The sequence below is a fragment of the Gorilla gorilla genome, chromosome 7 (genome assembly GCF_029281585.2).
Source record: "Gorilla gorilla gorilla isolate KB3781 chromosome 7, NHGRI_mGorGor1-v2.1_pri, whole genome shotgun sequence".
NCBI lineage: Eukaryota > Metazoa > Chordata > Mammalia > Primates > Hominidae > Gorilla > Gorilla gorilla.
Window position 1 is genome coordinate 68,125,278 of NC_073231.2, and position 16,195 is coordinate 68,141,472.

General features: G+C 36.4%; 1 protein-coding gene across 7 annotated transcripts in view; it reads left to right on the plus strand.

Moving 5' to 3' along the window:
* RB1CC1 (RB1 inducible coiled-coil 1) overlaps window positions 1-16,195 on the plus strand; it is an 88,958-nt gene that overhangs the window by 53,507 nt on the left and 19,256 nt on the right. For 3 of the 7 annotated variants that reach the window (XM_019032475.4, XM_019032476.4, XM_055348774.1), the window contains exons 14-18: window positions 181-307; window positions 392-2,292; window positions 12,436-12,601; window positions 15,494-15,602; window positions 15,713-15,953. In XM_019032475.4, coding sequence (XP_018888020.2) covers window positions 181-307; window positions 392-2,292; window positions 12,436-12,601; window positions 15,494-15,602; window positions 15,713-15,953 — 2,544 coding nt within the window. Of the gene's footprint in view, window positions 1-180; window positions 308-391; window positions 2,293-12,435; window positions 12,602-14,435; window positions 15,603-15,712; window positions 15,954-16,195 lie in introns of those variants that run through there. The other 4 variants (XM_055348775.2, XM_055348776.2, XM_055348778.2 and 1 more) reach the window with 3 other exon arrangements.

Genomic DNA, 16,195 nt, shown 5'->3' on the forward strand with positions numbered 1-16,195 from the left:
GCCCGGCCCTAAGTTTTTACTTTACTGATTATGACACAGACTTCTTAAAATACTTCTGGTATTAATTTAAAAAGGAATGATAAGGCTCTTGTTATTTTTGACATATTAAAATATTTGGTAGCAGTTATCTACTAGTTCATTAAAAAATCAGAAGTCTAATTGCATTGCATTCTGTTTCAGGGTTCCCTTACTTTGTGACTTTGAACCTCTACACCAGCATGTACTTGCTCTACATAATTTGGTAAAAGCAGCACAAAGTTTGGATGAAATGTCACAGACCATTACAGATCTACTGAGTGAACAAAAGGCAAATTCAGTTCTTTCAGTTTTCTTCATTAGTGTAAAATGTTTGTGTTCCTGCAGCTCTTTAAGCCTTCTTTCTGTTTTCCAGGCGTCTGTGAGTCAGACATCCCCACAGTCTGCTTCTTCACCAAGGATGGAAAGTACAGCAGGAATTACAACTACTACCTCACCGAGAACTCCTCCACCACTGACTGTTCAGGATCCCTTATGTCCTGCAGTTTGTCCCTTAGAAGAATTATCTCCAGATAGCATTGATGCACATACGTTTGATTTTGAAACTATTCCCCATCCAAACATAGAACAGACTATTCACCAAGTTTCTTTAGACTTGGATTCATTAGCAGAAAGTCCTGAATCAGATTTTATGTCTGCTGTGAATGAGTTTGTAATAGAAGAAAATTTGTCATCTCCTAATCCTATAAGTGATCCACAAAGCCCAGAAATGATGGTGGAATCACTTTATTCATCAGTTATCAATGCGATAGACAGTAGACGAATGCAGGATACAAATGTATGTGGTAAGGAGGATTTTGGAGATCATACTTCTCTGAATGTCCAGTTGGAAAGATGTAGAGTTGTTGCCCAAGACTCTCACTTCAGTATACAAACCATTAAGGAAGACCTTTGCCACTTTAGAACATTTGTACAAAAAGAACAGTGTGACTTCTCAAATTCATTAAAATGTACAGCAGTAGAAATAAGAAACATTATTGAAAAAGTAAAATGTTCTCTGGAAATAACACTAAAAGAAAAACATCAAAAAGAACTACTGTCTTTAAAAAATGAATATGAAGGTAAACTTGACGGACTAATAAAGGAAACTGAAGAGAATGAAAACAAAATTAAAAAATTGAAGGGAGAGTTAGTATGCCTTGAGGAGGTTTTACAAAATAAAGATAATGAATTTGCTTTGGTTAAACATGAAAAAGAAGCTGTAATCTGCCTGCAGAATGAAAAGGATCAGAAGTTGTTAGAGATGGAAAATATAATGCACTCTCAAACTTGTGAAATTAAAGAACTGAAGCAGTCACGAGAAATAGTGTTAGAAGACTTAAAAAAGCTCCATGTTGAAAATGATGAGAAGTTACAGTTATTGAGGGCAGAACTTCAGTCCTTGGAGCAAAGTCATCTAAAGGAATTAGAGGACACACTTCAGGTTAGGCACATACAAGAGTTTGAGAAGGTTATGACAGACCACAGAGTTTCTTTGGAGGAATTAAAAAAGGAAAACCAACAAATAATTAATCAAATACAAGAATCTCATGCTGCAATTATCCAGGAAAAAGAAAAACAGTTACAGGAATTAAAACTCAAGGTTTCTGATTTGTCAGACATGAGATGCAAGTTAGAGGTTGAACTTGCATTGAAGGAAGCAGAAACTGATGAAATAAAAATTTTGCTGGAAGAAAGCAGAGCCCAGCAGAAGGAGACCTTGAAATCTCTTCTTGAACAAGAGACAGAAAATTTGAGAACAGAAATTAGTAAACTCAACCAAAAGATTCAGGATAATAATGAAAATTATCAGGTGGGCTTAGCAGAGCTAAGAACTTTAATGACAATTGAAAAAGATCAGTGTATTTCCGAGTTAATTAGTAGACATGAAGAAGAATCTAATATACTTAAAGCTGAATTAAACAAAGTAACATCCTTGCATAACCAAGCATTTGAAATAGAAAAAAACCTAAAAGAACAAATAATTGAACTGCAGAGTAAATTGGATTCAGAATTGAGTGCTCTTGAAAGACAAAAAGATGAAAAAATTACCCAACAAGAAGAGAAATATGAAGCTATTATCCAGAACCTTGAGAAAGACAAACAAAAATTGGTCAGCAGCCAGGAGCAAGACAGACAACAGTTAATTCAGAAGCTTAATTGTGAAAAAGATGAAGCTATTCAGACTGCCCTAAAAGAATTTAAATTGGAGAGAGAAGTTGTTGAGAAAGAGTTATTAGAAAAAGTTAAACATCTTGAGAATCAAATAGCAAAAAGGTAAGAATTAAGTTTAGTCTGTAATTATAAAATTAAAATATCAGTGATTCATGTGTGTGTAATCACAGTACCTTGATTTACTCATTTACCTTGGGTAAATGTAGCAACTAGGGTATTTTCATGAAGTAAAAACTTACTTTTTAGTCAGTGTTTCTTGCAAACAGAAATAGACTAAATCCATGAGTGGCTTTTAAAAAATGAATCAGCAGTTTGGATTTTCAGAGAAATTTTTTGTTGAAAGTTTGAAATGTTTTAAAGAGCTCTTTGTTTTTCCTTTTTTAATTCATAAGTTTCTCTCTTTATTTGCAGTTTTTTTCTAAACTCTTCAGTAGAAAATTACTTATATTCTCTTTAAATTTAGTATATATATTAAAGACTAAAATTTTGTTCTGTATTTTGTTTACTAAAGGCTAAATCATAGATAGGAACATGTAGAGTGTTCCTTATTATTTTCTTAATACAGTTTCAGTTATTTTCTCTGTGCTTGAAAGATGTTTTTAAATTGCAGGTTTGATACTGTGGTTGTGGATTGGTGGTGTTTTTACATTTTTATTATTGTTACTGTCTGATATTACTGCCTTTTGATCACAGAAGATGGTTTTTAGTATTTTTACTTTTAATCTTTGAAGGGGGTTTTGTGACCCAATAAACAGTTTATAGAACATAATTAATATGTCAATTCATTCTATCATGAATTCTCCAAGTGAATACATATATATTTCAACCTGTGTCTTGCCTTGTCACTTTTATACAATCTCTTGTGATTGTCTGCTATATAATACTCATATATTGGTATACTGTTAAACCTCCCCTTTTGGCTTGAAATTAGAAGCTCTTTAGGTTTTCTGGTGGGGGGGGTTAGAGGGTTTAATAGAGGAATTAGGGTTTGCATGTATGTTTAAAAGCTGGATGAGAGAAGGTTAACAGAGTCACTGCCAAAGGCCAGGAGAGCTTGTCAAAGAGAATCAGAGATGGATAGTACTTAAAGCAGTAAAAACAGATTATATTCAGACACTATTGCAGTATGGAAAATAGACCTCATTATAGAACTAGGCTCAATTCTGAATACAGCATGAACAAGTTGAGATTTATAGCTAAGGAGGGTAAGGGTCAGTGGATGGAAAATTACTAAGAGGAAACATAAGGAATAAGGGGAATTTTGGTTAAATTGATCTAACAGGATTCTTACTGAAGGCAGGCCAGGGCAATAAAATACCAAGGGTGGGGACGATAATTTGTTCAGATATTGATGGAGAGATACTCTCTAAACTGAGTTAGCAAGACTCTTGATACAGCTGGACAGCGTAGGCCCAAGAAGAATAGATGTCAAGGTCGAAGCCTAGAGGAGCCTGATTGAAGTTTAGTTCAGGAGAGCCCTTTTCAAGCTCAAAGTGAAATAAGAGGAAAACAGAGGCTGAAGCACCCATGAAAGCTGACGGTTCTCCATGGCTCACTGGGAAGCTGCTACAAGATTCAAGAATCTCTTCAAAGCACCAGTCTGACTCAATCTGCATCACAAAATGGATAGTTCTCAGTTACTTGCCAGGAAGCTACTGTGAAACTGCATCTGGCTACAGCCACCTCTGGAGAATAAGCCTGTGCTGCTTTTCTGCCTTCCAAAACCTTGCACATCTTCTTTTCATTGGCAAACTGGAAGCTATACCTGGGATTTTGGGAAATGCTGGATCTCTGTATTGCAGTGCATATGAGATCATAAAAGAGGGGCAAGGGCAATGCCTATGGAATACTAGACAGTCCAGCACTTTATACCCCATTTAAAACTCAGCAGTTGGACAGATAAATGTCTTTTGCCCGTATTGAACTTCCAAATAAAGACACTTAAAATAGGAAACAGCAGTTGGATTGAAGACACCACCTGAAGAAATTCATTAAAATTCATTGTTTGTCTCCATGTCTTCTGGACAGGACACATACTTAATGTTGAATAAGAACGTGGTAGAAACCTCCCTCCCCTGTGTCGTGAAGTGAGAGTTTTAGGAGTTTTACTTGGCCTTTTCTACCATAATAGTCCTTGTTCCACAAGTAAGGGAAGCAACATGGGGATTCTGCCAGTTTTTTCTGTCTATTCCAGTAACAATTGTGGATCTAAGGATGTACAGGGTGGGTATCCCAAATCCAACATGCTCCAAAATCTGAAATTTTTTGAGCCCTGACATGATGCTTAAAGGAAATGCTCATTGGATCATTTTGGATTTTGGATTTTCACATTTGAGATATTCAGCTGGTAAATATAATGCAAATATTCCAGAATCTGAAATTCAGACCACTTCTGCTGCCAAGCATTTCCGATAAGGGTTATTCAGCTTGTTCCTGTCTCGATGACGGAACCATTGGGCCCAAACTCTGTCACATGAGCACCAATAATCTCCTCCTCCTAGTGGACCACAGTCACTTCAGTCTTCTCAGAGCCAGTGTTTGGGTGAAGGTTAGAATTCTCTTGGTAAGTTAAGCCTCTGAATACTAGATTTAGAGTTTTCTGTTTTGTCTTGTTTTTACAGTTTTAGTAGGTCTTTAACTGGTTCATTCTATTAGGGCCTACGGACAACCACTACCACAGATTTCTCTGGGTCAAAACCTTCTAATTACTGCTCTGGCTCTGTTGCCTGTGATAGAGCCACATTATGTTTCTGGTGGTGAAGTGCCTCTAACTGGCCTCTGCCACTCCAGAAGCCTGTCATTCCCATTAAATTCATTGAATTTCAGTGTTCTCATCTCCCTCTGCTGTTTCCTGCAGAGCACCACTACAGAGCCTTTTAAGCTTGTATTTTGCAAAGCCTTGGTAAAGAACATATTCTCTGGGCCCTCTGAGGGTATAAGTAATAAATCCCTTCCAGTATACCTGCCTTTGGATGCCTTCCTTGTAGATCAGGAGTCAGCAAACTTGTTTTTTTGTTTGTTTTTTGTTTGTTTGTTTTTTGAGACGGAGTTTCGCTCTTGTTACCCAGGCTGGAGTGCAGTGGCGTGATTTCTCTTCACCACAACCTCTGCCTCCCAAGTTCAAGCAATTCTCCTGCCTCAGCCTCCTGAGTAGCTGGGATTATAGGCATGCACCACCATGCCTGGCTAATTTTGTATTTTTAGTAGAGACGGTGTTTCTCCATGTTGGTCAGGCTGGTCTCGAACTCCTGACCTCAGGTGATCCACCTGCCTCAGCCTCCCAAAGTGCTGGGATTATAGGCATGAGCCACCACGCCTGGCCAGCAAACTTGTTTTTTAAAGGTCCAGATAGTAAAATTTTAGCATTTGCAGGTCACACACAGACTTATTCATATAATCTGTGTGCATGCGTGTTTACCATCTTTTAAATATGTGAAAAACAAGAACAGTGGCTCTCTAACTTCTGTCACAGTATCTTTTTACGCTCTCAAAAATTGACTCCAGACTGATTTTGTTTATAGGGATTATGTCAGTATTTCTATACTAAAAATTAATGCCAAGAAATTGAAACTTAGTCATTTTCAAATAACCTCATTACATGGTGGCATACATAAGACTTTTTTTTTTGAGACAGAGTCTTGCTCTGATGCCCAGGCTGGAGTGCAGTGGCGCAATCTCGGCTCACTGCAACCTCCCGGGTTCAAGTGATTCTCCTGCCTCAGCCTCCCGAGTAGCTGGGACTGCAGATGCGTGACACCACGCCCAGCTAATTTGTTGTATTTTTAATAGAGATGGGGTTTCGCCATGTTAGCCAGGATGGTCTCGATCTCCTGACCTTGTGATCTGCCCACCTCGGCCTCCCAGAGTGCTGGGATTACAGGCGTGAGCCACCATGCTTGGCCATACGTAAGATTTCTTAATAAAAACTTTCTGAAATGAAAACTAGTTAGAAGAGTACCATTGTTCTATGTATTTGCAAATCTCTTAAGTTTTGATTGAAGTATATGAAAAAAAGTCCAACCTTATGCTGAATGCAATTGGAAAAGGAAAGGAATATTTAAATAGCCTTTTCAGATGATTGTCGATATTCTTCTTTCTTACTAAATCAAAATTCAGCAAGTGGTAATTTCTGAACATTAGTTTTTATTGTGGAATATGCAGCTATCAGTGGATTTTCTCATAATCTTAACATTTATTGGTACATCTCTTGTACTTTTTTACTCATGCATGATTTTATAGCATCATGAATTGGTCATTTGGAAAACACGAGTTCACGGAGTTAATGCAGATCTTCCAAATGTTAACATATTTTAGAGCTAGTAGTTTTTGCTATTCAAGAATATTCTAAGAAAAAACAGCCTCCCCTTTTTCCTCCCCACTTTGAGTGCTTTGTGGTGAAAGATAAAACGACTACAAGTAAAGTTTGGTGCTAATGGCTTTAATTTGTGTTCAGGTACCAGCAGTTTGATCATCAGTGCCAATATCAACAAGGTGAAAAAGACAACACTTGGTGTTACTATGAAAACAGTTCTGACTTCACTTGTTCTCTGAATGTGTTTGGTTAACCCCAGGCTTCTATGGATCACTCTTTGGGAATCATTAGCCTAAAGAAATGGTTGGCAAACTTTTATAAAGGCCCAGATAGTAAATAGTTTAAGTTTTGTGGGCCAAATGGCCTCTATCCAAACTACCCAACTGTACCATTTTAGCAAGACAGCAGTGAGACTATATAAATGAACGGTTTGGCTGTGTTCTGCAAAAAAGCGGATTGGATTTACCTGCCCTTGGTCTAGAGTATTTCATTTTGCCATCTCATTTTCATTTAATGTTGGTTATTCTTAAGTCTACTTTCCAGGCAGTCAACTTGGCAAAGTGTTAATAGCCAATATTGAGTCTGGAATCTGTGGTCATTGCACCTGTATAAATAATTTTGGCCTCACTCCACATTGTCCCTCGTCTTGTAACTGTCATTAGATCTATTCCCGTACGTATTTTCCATTTTTCTGCCAAAATATATTAAAGATTTGTAATTGCTTTGCAATTCCTTCTTTGTTAGATTTTTAACTCTCCGGAGATCTGGCAATTTGAGTGTAGCAATGAGTATGGAAGTAATTAAATGGTGGGAGAGGTTGTTGAAAAGGATCATCTCATTGAGAAGAGGACTACCTCAAGTGAAGGGACACTGATTTCCTCAGACAAGGTAGAAAAAGGCTGTTGCTTCCAGGAAGGAAGGTTTGGTGGGATTTGGAGGCACAGCTGGGACATGTCTCAAAGCCTTGCCTTCCTTAGTCACTGGTTTTTCAAACAACTACAAGTGTGTACTGTTATGCCATGTACTGCCCTGGTTTTCCAGTGTTCTGTTTTGCACTGGCACTGAGGTCATTACTGCTTTCAGATCAGAGAATTAATCTCAGATTTCCATGTTTTATGGGATTTTTTTTTTCTTCTAGAGTCATTTTTTGTATCGGGATTGAGCTTATAAAACAACCACTTTTAAATATTTCAGGATTAAAGGGATTAATACTAGATTTAGAGTTTACATGAATGTTGGGAGAACTAGGAGACTGGATAGTAATCTGGTGAAGGCCAAGAGATCTATAATAGAAAGTCATCTGAAGCACCAAAGTTGGTGGCTTAGGAAACTGATACAGTTCTTTGAAGACTTTTGTCAGTTGTCTACCAAGACCCCCAAACAGGTGGTTTACTTGGAAATCTCTTATGAATCTCACATTGCCCACATGTTTGGCTACAACCACCTCCAGAGTCTCTCTCTTCAGCATCCTAGGTCAGGTGTGGATATCTTGCATTGGCAATCTCAAACATAGAACCTACTGAGGAGGGAATTCTGGATAATATCCCTGGCTTCTCTGTCATGCAGAGGAAACCTTTGAAGAAGAAAGATGCTTATGTGAGGACACACAGTCCGGCATATTTCCCTTTCACCACTTGGTTCTACATATGCCAGAAGCAACACTGAGGGGCCAGCTGCCAAGGAGAAACATTTCTAAGATATGTATATTAGCTATGTCTGTAGCTCCCACAGTAAGTCAATAAGAAAAAGGCACACAATCTGTTAGAAAAATGGACAGAGGATATGAAGAGATCAAAGAAGAAATACAAATGACCAACATGTAGATACTGTTCGGTCCACTTGTGATTAAGGAAATGCAAGATCAGAATATCTTCTATTTAATTTGGAATTATTTAAGTTTATATTAGTTTTGAAATGTTTAGTTTTGAAAATATAGGAGAAAGCTTTCTCCTGTACCTTTGTACAAAGAAATAAGAGTGGAACGTGTGTATGTGGTTTGCGTGGGTTGAAATCTACCTACTACATGATTGATGGCCTTGCTCCCAGGAAGTAGTGATGTGGATCTGAGTGAGTATGGGTGGGAGCATTTTAATTTTGTAATTCTAATTTCAAAAGAGATTTTTATTTTATTTATTTTATTATTTTTTTGAGACGGAGTCTCACTCTGTTGCCCAGGCTGGAGTGCAGTGGCATGATCTCGGCTTACTGCCGCCTCTGCCTCCAGGGTTCAAGTGATAGAAGAGATTTTTTTGAAAAAACAGTGAACTAATTGTTTACTAGGCCCCATTTTAATTCAGTCAGTGTTAAGAGTTCAAGCATCAAGACAATCTAGTTTATGTTCAATGTAAATTTTCTAGTTGCTAGAAATATTTGGATATAATACAGTCCTTTGCTAGAACTGACATTTTAATGGTGGGGAAAAACTGTCAGCCTTTAGAGATGCTTTTTTTCAAGTTTCCGTGATACTAAAGTTCCCAGCTGGTAACAAATGTATCTGCTTCCTTGAGTTTCAATGTCCAGGCCTCTTTAAAGTATTCAGATATGCAAAGACAGGATTATGCAAGTTTCTTTTAGGTGGACAACCTTTATTGATGAATTTCTTAGGTTTCTGTGGTAGTGTTGTTAGATTAAATACAGTCATTCCCTCTTGTCTAGTTTCGTTTTATGTGATTTCGCTCTTATGGTTTCACTTACCCCATGGTTCGAAAGTATTAAATGAAATAAACAATTCCTGAGTTTTAAATTGGACACTGTTTTGAGTAGCATGATTTGTCCAGTGTATCCACACTGTGGGCACTCTCCACACGTTAGTCACTTGTTAGCCATCTGGGTTATCAGTATTGCAGTCCTTGTGTTCAAGTAATCTTTATTTAATGGCTCCAAAGCACAAGAGTAATGATGTTGATAATTTGGATATGCCAAAAAGAAGCCTTGAAGTGCTTCGTTTAAGTGAAAAGATGAAAGTTCTTGATTTAGTAAGAAAAAAAATCAAATGCTGAGATTGCAAAGATCTACAGTAAGACCCAACCTATCTGAAACTGCAGGAGGAGACAATTCATTCTCTTTTTGCCATCACACCTCAAACTGCAAAAGTTAGGACCGTAGTGCATATATTGGAAAAAATACAGGGTGTGTTACTATCTACAGTTTCAGGCATCCACTGGGGGTCTTGGAACATATTCCCTGTGGGTAAAGGGGGACTACTGTATTTTTCTAACTGAACTGTGATACGCTGTAACCTTTTCTTCATGACCTCCCTCCCCTCTACACAGCTTCTTGCTCCCCATAGAAAGCTAGGCAGTGATGCTAGTTAAAACACAAAACCTATTTTAGCTGTTAGCCTTTCATTGCTAGGGTTAATTCCCCTGATAGCAGGGCCATTTCAGATCCTAGGGTAATGTCAAATTAAAGTTGTGTGGCGGATAGTCACTTGGAACATTTTCTAATGGGAGCTTCAAACAATATGGCATAGTATGTACTTTTGGCCGGATTAATACAGCCACAAGAAACCTGTCTTCAGTACAGGATAATGATTATTTTTCATGTCATAACCTGTGCAATCTTTGCTTTTACTTTATGAGTCAGTAAATGAGATACCCTATGCTAATCATCTAGTGTTCTTATTCTAGTTTTGGGGATGATACGGTGTTTACAGAGAGTGTCAGGGGTGTCTATATCTGTTTGTGTACCTGGAACTGTGTCCTCTTGTCCCTGTATTATCTCAGCACAGCACTGACCCTGAAATGGAGTACCCCAAGCAATCCAAAGATGCAGGACACCTAGAAATTATAAGTACTGCCTGTGCATGGCCTCCCCTTCCTCTCGCACAATTTGAACCACACTTTTTCTAATACAATTCTAGGATCCTTTATCATGTTGAAAGCTCTCCTTCAGGCTTCTTTACTGTGCCCCATTTCTTACTAATATCCTTTCTCACAATAGTCTTTTCAAAGCCTAGATTCACACCATATCATTCTCTAGACCAAACCTTTCAATGACTTTATATGGTACTTGCAATAAAATTCATAACCTTTACTGTTCACTATCTGTCCTTCACATCTCCAACCTCAGTGCTCTCTTGATTTCCTCCTTAAAACCTGGCCTTATTTTTTATTCCTAAAAGTTTCAGCTTACCTTAGAACTGTGGAGATTTCTTCAAGGAAGAAATCGGCCAAGCAGGATTCTTTGTAAACCCTGCCTATACCTATTTTTATCCCAAGCACTTCATTGTTAGTAGTCTGAGTCTCTTTTTGTAAGTCTCTTTGTGTTCCTTAGTAAGACTTTGATTTATGTAGTATGTCAGTTTTCCAGCCATGGAGTAGTTTAAACTTGCACATCCCCCTCTTCTTCAGCCCCAAAGGAGAAACTTTAAAAGTAAATCCTTTGCCTTAATTAATTATATTATGGAATATATATTCCGTCCTTTAATTAACTGTATTATGAAATAGGGGATTCCTATTCCAGCCTTTCTGGGAACTAAGTAAGGAGTCTCAGACTTTGATAGAGATATTATGTTTCAAACTGCATATTCTGCATTTGGCTGTATAAAGCTATCCCTTTGGAGGAAAGGTTATCTGAGCAGCAAGTTTAAGTTATTAGATTTTTATCAGGAAATTTGGAAGCATGAATAAAAGGATTCCAATAATTTTTTTGTATGATTATTGATATAAATAGTGTATTCCTGTCATATAATTAGATGAGGAAATTACATAAGAAACATGTAGAGTGAACATTTTAAATACATGCCCATATTAATTGCAGAACACACCCTGATTTCAAAAACATTAAAATATCATTTAAAAACAAATAGAGGGACATTTAAGCCTAAAAATTGACCTGGTAAAGTGGTTTTTAGTAACAGCAACTTTTTGAGGCTTAGCATGTTTTAATACTAATGGGATTTTTCATCTGCTTCTTGGAGAAACCTTTTTTTAATGCTAAGGATTAAGTTGAAAGTAGATGAGATTAATACTTAGAAGTTATAATTAGAAGTTAATGAGTTATTAATTAGAAGTTAAAATAATCATTAACCAGTGTTTGTTCATTTCTTCTTACATTGTCCTATTCTCATCTCTAGCACTTTGTCAGCAACCCCTAAGAGGTACGCAAGTCTTGAGGAAAATGAGTATGAGTTCAGGAATATGTAGATCTGTTCGTGTAAACGCTTTTCAGTTTTAGCTTTGTGTTACCTATTTGTTAGCAGAAATGAACCAAAGTCTATTTTATGGAAATTAAAGCATTTCAACGTATGCAGTCTTTAGGTGTTTCTTTTTTCCTAAGTCATTGTGTAAATTTCATGTATAGGAATAGCAAAACTGACATTTGAAGTTGAGTTTACCTATCTCTTATGTGTATAGTCCCTTACCAGAAAATACTTTTTCCTTATGTTGCCCAGGCAGGATTTGAACTTCTGGGCTCAAGCGGTTCTCCTACCTCAGCATGCACCACTGTGCTTGGCTGTTGTTTTTTGTTGTTGTTGTTTGTTTGTTTGTTTGTTTTTTTAAGAGACGGGGTCTCACTTTGTTGCCCAGGCTGATCTCAAACTCTTGGACTCAAGTGATCCTCCCGCCTGGGCCTCCCAAAGTGCTAGGATTACAGGTGTGAGCCACAGAGCTCGGCCAAAGAATAAAAGAATGGCTACTCCATGGGCAGAGCAGCCTCTTGATTTTTATGTATGTTGATATAAGCAAATTATCTGGAATTTATCTGCTATACTGATAAAAATCAGTAAACCTTGTTAGTGTCATCATCTAATCTGTATTAAACTTTTACTTATTTCCCTTTACTTTTTAGATTCAAAGAGAGGGTTCACACAGATATCTTTCATGCTACATTATTGAGCTTAAGGAAGATAAATTTCCTAAATATGATATTTGGTATATTTGTGTGTCTGTAATTTTTTTTTTAATTTAATGCTATATTTAATTTGTAAGTCCTGCCATTGACTCTACCAGAGGAGATTCTTCAAGCTTAGTTGCTGAACTTCAAGAAAAGCTTCAGGAAGAAAAAGCTAAGTTTCTAGAACAACTTGAAGAGCAAGAAAAAAGAAAGAATGAAGAAATGCAAAATGTTCGAACATCTTTGATTGCGGAACAACAGGTCTGTATCTCTTTTCCCATTTCATTTATTTGAGAACTAAAGAAGGTAGACATAAATTAACAAATATAATTTCTTTATGTAGTTGAGGGTTTCTTATATCTTAGATGTGATGTTCCTTACATTGATCCTGTTAATAAATTTCCTCATGACAAAAGCATGTATTTTTAAGAATTTTTTTTAGTTTTTTTTACTCATCTGGAGAATAATATTTTTCATGTTAACATGTCACATGACAATACCAGGTGCTTCAAAATGAGATAGTCTTAGATTAGAAGCGAGGGAATGTGAATTCTGTTCCTGGTTTCTTCACTACCTGTGTGATCTTGGGTAGATCATTTAACCTCTTGAGAACTAAGATTAGTTTTCTATGAAATGATTTTTTTAATTTAAAAAATGATTTTATTTTTTCTCTAAGCTTCAAATTCTCTAAACTTTGTTATCCTAAATTACATTCAGATCAACATAAATATCTTACCCTTTCTGTAATTCTTATCCTTCTGATAGGCTGGTGGTAGATTAAGATGGAATATTATTGAATTTTGTTAATGTACTTACTGTTGTTGGTCAATAATAAGAGGTAGTGCTTGTGAAGTATATTGGGGTTAGATAAAAAACCAGATGCCTTGTTAGAGAGCTTGTACTTTACCTGAAGTACCGGACAGCAACTAATTACAATGGCATAATTAGATTTATGCTTAATGAAGATCACCCACTGGAACATGGAGAAAGATTGGAGAACTGCAAAGCAGTCAGCTGGAAGAGCAATTTGGTAGCTACTGCTAGAATTTAGGCCAGGGATAATATTGCAGTTTGGGGTATACGTTTTGAGGGATACATTTCTGAAACTGCATATTTATGGTTGTTGTACACATGTAATATTATGTGGTATTTTTCCGTTTCCTAAAATGTTATGATTAATTAGTGTCTTTGTAGAATTTGAAAAAACGTAAATCAGAGAACAGAAAGAAAATAAAGTATAGTTGAAACCTCTAACAATTTTAGATTTTTAAGGCCCAGGGAAAGAAAGAAGAGCCTGGGAAAAGGGAATGAGAAAAGCACAACCAGAAAAAAAAGTGTGTGGCTTAAGGGAAGCCAAGGAAAGTTAAGTGTTCAGGGAGGAGGAATAGCCAAGTTTTAAGTAAGAATTAACAATGAGGAGGTCAGTAGTAACCTCTCTCTAAGAATCTGGATTTATAGATTCTTCTCTATGATTCATTCTGCATATTGATCTCTTTATCTCCTTGTGTTGCATTGTCTCTTTGTGTGTTCTTTTATAAGCACATGTACAATTTCTAAAATTAAGTAAAGAATGAATTAACTGAAACCAAAAGTATAGTATTGACAGCTGTCTAATTTACTTCTTCATGTTTTGATGTCTCTTTTAATATTTATAAAATAAGAGTGGGAGAAATGACTTCTAAGGTACCTTCCAATTTTCCATGATGTGTATGTTAAGTTGTATTTATTTAAGGTGATTTGTACCTAGCTCTGTATAGGTGATTTCTGAGTTGGAACTAATTGGTTCTTAACTAGCCCCCTTTTTTCATATGCCAATTACAAATTGTGATCTTCCTAAAAATTCATTTCAAATTACAGAAATGGCAAAAATCATGAAAATAAACATAATGGTTTATATGTTTTTGTGTTTATTTTCTATATATAAATAAAATACATAGAGATGGCTTAATACAAAGCCATATCATAAATGTTTCTTTTTGAGAGATCTTCCTGTATGCTTTGTGGCCACAAATTGTATTTAATTAAATATTTAATGAATTTATTAAAATTTTATTAAAAATGCTGTATTACTTTTCCTAAATCTCCCTATTGCCAGCATTGTTAGCATTATTCATTGATCCAAGGACCATAGAGCTCTTAAAATTTTGGAATTAGAAATGCTGGGCAGATGAGAAGAGTCAATTTAGATCATTTCATCATTCATCTATTGCTTTTACATTTCAAGAAGCTCAGAAAACTTGTAAGTAAATGTTTTTTTTTTTTTTTTTTTTTGCCTCTTAGAGACAGGGTCTTACTCTCATTCAGGCTGGAATTCAGTGGTGCAATCATGGCACGCTATAACCTGGAACTCCTGGGCTCAAGCAGTCCTCCCTCCTTAGCCTCCCGAATGGCTGGGACTACAGGCATGTGCCACCACACCCAGATAATTTTTGTAGAGACTTGATCTTGTGTTGCTCAGGCTGGTCTCAAACTCCTGGGCTCAAGCAGTCCTCCCACATCGGTCTCCCAAAGTGCTGAGATTACAGGCATGAGCCACCAAGTCCGGCCTAAGCAAAATTTTTATACAGATTCAGTCGTCTTTATTAAAGAAACTGTGCAGTTAAAATTGCCAGATTGTCTCATGAGATCCATGCAGGCAGTTGGATATGTGAGCTTCATAGTAGAGTTTATAAAAGTGGGGGAGTAATAAGTCTAGCCAATATAAATCAGCATTCCAGTGACCATTGCAGATATCCAAATAAGAGAAATAAGGAAGATAGAGTCATATCTAAAATGTTAGGGTGGTGATCAAATGCTAAAGACAAAAGGCAGGTTTCAGAGGCAGGATGATTACTCCAGGAAAAAAGTAAGTGTCTAACAGCACTCTAAGTTATTGATTCTTCTAATTCTTTAAAATTTCAAAATCTCTGACAGTAAATATATGGACAATAATAAGAAAATAGGATTTGCTTTCAAGAGACTTAAATTGGAACCAAGAAAGTAGAACCTTTGCCACAGTATGTTACATTTTCATTTTTAAAACATTTCACGAATCATACCCTATCATCTCCATGTACAAATGTGCCACAGAAAAGAATATTTGCAAGTTTATTTTCTAAGTCCTAGCTGCTAAGTACATGTAGATAAATTTAAATAATTATTCTCTTGTTCCAGACCAATTTTAACACTGTTTTAACAAGAGAGAAAATGAGAAAAGAAAACATAATAAATGATCTTAGTGATAAGTTGAAAAGTACAATGCAGCAACAAGAACGGGATAAAGGTTTGTACTGTTTTGTACTATTTTTTAATTTTTTAAAGTGAAAAAGATACATTCATGCAAAGTGGTTTTTTAAATTACATGATACTTTTTTTAATTTGGGTGTCTTTCAGATTTGATAGAGTCACTTTCTGAAGATCGAGCTCGTTTGCTTGAGGAAAAGAAAAAGCTTGAAGAAGAAGTCAGTAAGTTGCGTAGTAGCAGTTTTGTTCCTTCACCATATGTAGCTACAGCCCCAGAACTTTATGGAGCTTGTGCACCTGAACTCCCAGGTGAATCAGATAGATCCGCTGTGGAAACAGCAGATGAAGGAAGAGTGGATTCAGCAATGGAGACAAGCATGATGTCTGTACAGTAAGTATGGCTGTTTTCAACTGTTATTTAAGGCTAGTGCAATTCCATGAGTTGTAAAGCTCTGAAGAGAGGAAATATTTTTAGCATTACTGGTTGTCCACAGCCCATGTATCTGAAAGTTGTGCTATTTTAATTCTTTAAACTGTAAATGTGAGAAAACATTACTGAATGAATTATTTTGGGGTACTCTCATACTATACAAAGTATGTGCGCCACAATTATCCCATACTGCCAAGATAAGG